Source organism: Marmota marmota, unplaced genomic scaffold, assembly GCF_001458135.2.
Source record: "Marmota marmota marmota unplaced genomic scaffold, marMar, whole genome shotgun sequence".
Classification (NCBI taxonomy): domain Eukaryota; kingdom Metazoa; phylum Chordata; class Mammalia; order Rodentia; family Sciuridae; genus Marmota; species Marmota marmota.
The window spans coordinates 3,555,816-3,559,186 of NW_025999962.1; the positions used below are offsets into that span (position 1 = coordinate 3,555,816).

Genomic DNA, 3,371 nt, shown 5'->3' on the forward strand with positions numbered 1-3,371 from the left:
CTGCACCCCAGTCCTGCCCCTCCCCGCTGGGTGGCCCCGGGCACATCTCATACACCACACACACACACACACACACACACACACACACACCGCCCCCAGGTCCTCACCCCTAGACTAGCAATGAGAACAGCAGACACCCCGGGACCCCTGGAGAGACCCCCCAGGTGGGGGTGACGCTCCTGCCCCTCCTGGGAGGAGGAGGGGCCATCCCCACTGCTGCCCCTGGAGGGGAGCCGGGCACCACCGGCTGAGCCGGCCGTCCTCGCAGCCCCTGCAGCGGGGCCAGTGACCAGCGGCAAGTCTGTCCGTGTCAGGGTGGCCGGTGCCCAGGCCTTTGGCCCCAGAGGGAAGGCAGGTCTGTGGGCTGCGGGGAGCCACCTGGCCTCTGTCTGAGGGACTTCTGAGCCTGCCTCTCTCAGTTTACCTGGGCAAAAAAGAGGAGTGCTACTTACTGGGGACCCTGTGCCCCCCCCCCCCAGCAGAGGTCCCAGCTGGGATGCCACGGGGCCGACAGCCGGGCCCAGGACCACTGTGCACCTCGGCAGCCACAGCAGGGACCTGTGGGTGGCGCCACCCGTCTCCTTGCCCGTGTGGCCATGTTGTCCTGTAGTGCAGGTGGGGCTGCGAGCCGTCCTCTCTCCCACCCAAGCTGTCACTCAGCCCCATCCCTCTGCTCCAGACACACCTTCAAGAACCTGCGAGGATGGACGCCCTTAGTAACAGAGTGCCCAGGCCTCAGGGACACTGTGCTTTGCCCTGGACGGGGACAGCACCAATGTCCAGGAGGAAGGAGCAACACCCTCCCTGGCCTCTCACGTGCTCTGTCCTCGGGAACACAGTGTCACCAGTGACAGGTGCTGGGATTCAGCTCAGGGGACAGCTGGTCCCTTCTCTGAATGCCACAAACCCCAGCAGGGCAGGAAATACAGCCCAGCAGGGGGGGCGTGGCGTCCAGGGGAGGCCCTGAGAGGCGCAGGAGGGGAGCAGATCCTGGCGTGACCCCAAGGATCCCAGGGGCACCTGGGTCACCGTGCAGCCAGCAGAGGTGACGGCGGTGCTGCTGCCAGCATTTGTCCTCTGTCCCCAGTGTCCCCTCTCCCTGGGGCAGGCTCCTGGGCGATGGCTGCAGGTGGCCTAGCCCGCCATGGTGTCCGGAGGTCCACCCTCCTCCCGGCCACATCAGGCTGCCCAGGGCTTCGTCCCAGCCTGGCTGAGCGTCGTGTCCCTGCCACAGCAATCGGTCCAGGCTGGGCACGTGACCTAAGCAGGATGGTCTGGGAGCGTGGACATCACAGCCTTCCCCACCGCAGTTCAGGGGGACACAGGACCCATTACACTACCCAGGTGTCTGAGGCCACAGAGCCCCAACATGTCCCAGTGCCCTCCGCAGGGGGGCTGCCCGGTGTGCCCAGGTCTTACCCTCCCACATCGCCCTCTGTGTGACCTGGGCTTGGCCATGGCGCTTGCTTTGGCCAGTGGAGCCCACAGAGAGCCAGCCGGAGCTCGGGACCTGCCTGGGACAGCTCTGTGCAGGCACCACCCTGAGGATGTGCCCACGCGGGCTGCTGGAGCGTCTGGGGCACCTGCCGGACAGCCACGTCTCCCCAGCTGATGGCCAGCAAAGCCCGGACATGGAGAGAGCCCCCAAGAGACCCACAGAGCCATCAGCTGACCTTCGGACAGGGCTTGGATCTTGAATGTCTCCCAAAGCTGCCTCAGCTGGGGGCGTGGTCACCAGCCTGGGGTGTTCCTGGGGGGACACTTAGTAGGGGGGGTCTGGTGGGAGAAGCTAGGTCCCTGGAGGCGGCCCTCGAAGGAGAGTTTAGTCCCTGGCCCTTCCTCTCCGCTCTTTCACTCCCTGGCCCCCGGGCGAGCAGTTTCCACCATGCGCTCCCGTGGTGTGCCCCTCACCACAGGCCCAAAGCATGGAGGCTGAGCAGCCACGACTGGGGCCTCGGAAACCGTCCTCCTCCTGTTCATCTCAGGCATGGTGAGAGGACGGACATGGGACTGGCACACCCCTGGCTGGTGGGCGACACTGAGTGGCTGTGTGAAGTCGGTGAGCCCAGGCGGTTGTTACACAGCACTGCGGCAGCACTGACAGCTACAAACCCCTTGCCTGCAGGTTCCCGGAAGCCACCAGCTTACAGTTCAGAGAATCATCCTCACAGCGCGGTTTTACTCCAGCCTCACAATGGAGAATCAGAAGCAGGACGTGTTGGCCACAGTTCCACGTTCATTTAATGCCTGATTACTATCTCGGATGGCAAGTTCACAAACACACACTGGGACACAGACGCACGGGCTGGGGAGACATATCCAACAAGAGAGGTGCCTCCTGGCCACCCTCAGGGGACACGGAGGCGGGACAGGCATGGTGAGTCCTGGGGTGCCCCCACCCTGGCACACTGTCTGGAGAGGGGGCTGCCCTGCCCGCTTGCCTCCGTGGGGCCCGGGGCGCGCTCCCCGGGGGCCTCTGGGGGGTTGAAGACCTTCTCATGGTACTCGATGAGCAGCTCAGTGAAGAGGTTCAGGGGCACCAGGGCGCTCAGCGAGGACAAGCCCTGGGACGGCCAGATGAGGTTCAGCCCGAAGACGCAGGCCAGGCTGGAGCTGTTCATCTTGTTATAGAGGCTCTCCCGGGACACCTGGCCAGACACGAGGGGTGGGGCCCCAGCAGAGGCTCAGCCAGAGTCTGGCTTTGTCTGAAAAGCGAGGGTCTTTGCTGATGGCATTAAGCCAAGCCTGTCAAGGTGACATCACCCGGGACTGCCCAGGCGGCCCCAACCCAAGGATGAGCGTCCTTCAGAGAGGAAGGCAGGGGCGGTGATGAGACCCGGGGACAGAGGAGACGACAGGCGAAGGTGGGGACCGGGCTGGGCCGGGCGGCCACCCGAGTGGCCAGGAGCCGGAAGGTGCAGGAGGGCCCCTCCCTGGATTCTGTGGCGGTAGGACCCTCCCTGGACTCTGCGGCGGGAGGGCCCTTCCCTGGACTCTGTGGCGGGAGGGCAGCTCTGCCCGCACCTCCCTCTCTGGCCTCGGCCCCAGCTGGTCCCCTCTGGGACGCGGCCTGTGGGCCCAAAGTGCAGGGTGCCTGGTTCCCTCGCAGGAATCACCTGCCATTGGCTCGGGGCCTACTGTGTGCCAGCCTCAGGGCCTACTGTGTGCCAGGCCTCCCCAGCCCAGACTCAGCCCAAGCCGAGGCACAAGAGCAAAGGCGCCCGAGAAGGAGGTGGCCAGCAGGAGCGGACGGCCAGCCCAGGTGCAGGGCGGGAGGTCGTGGTTGGCCCTCCTGGCCGCAGGGAGGTTTCCCCGCAGCCCTCACCTGGCCAGGCTGTGGACGAAGGCCTTGGCCACCTGAAGTAGTGTTC

General features: G+C 65.5%; 1 protein-coding gene across 1 annotated transcript in view; it reads right to left on the bottom strand.

Moving 5' to 3' along the window:
* Positions 1–2,223: 2,223 nt before the first annotated feature.
* Positions 2,224–3,371, bottom strand: part of Arhgap8 (Rho GTPase activating protein 8) — a 63,087-nt gene continuing 61,939 nt past the window's right edge. The window contains exon 12 of the mRNA XM_048802975.1: positions 2,224–2,683. Within this exon, the coding sequence (XP_048658932.1) occupies positions 2,349–2,683 (335 nt within the window). The 3' untranslated portion in view covers positions 2,224–2,348. The remainder of the gene's footprint in view (positions 2,684–3,371) is intronic.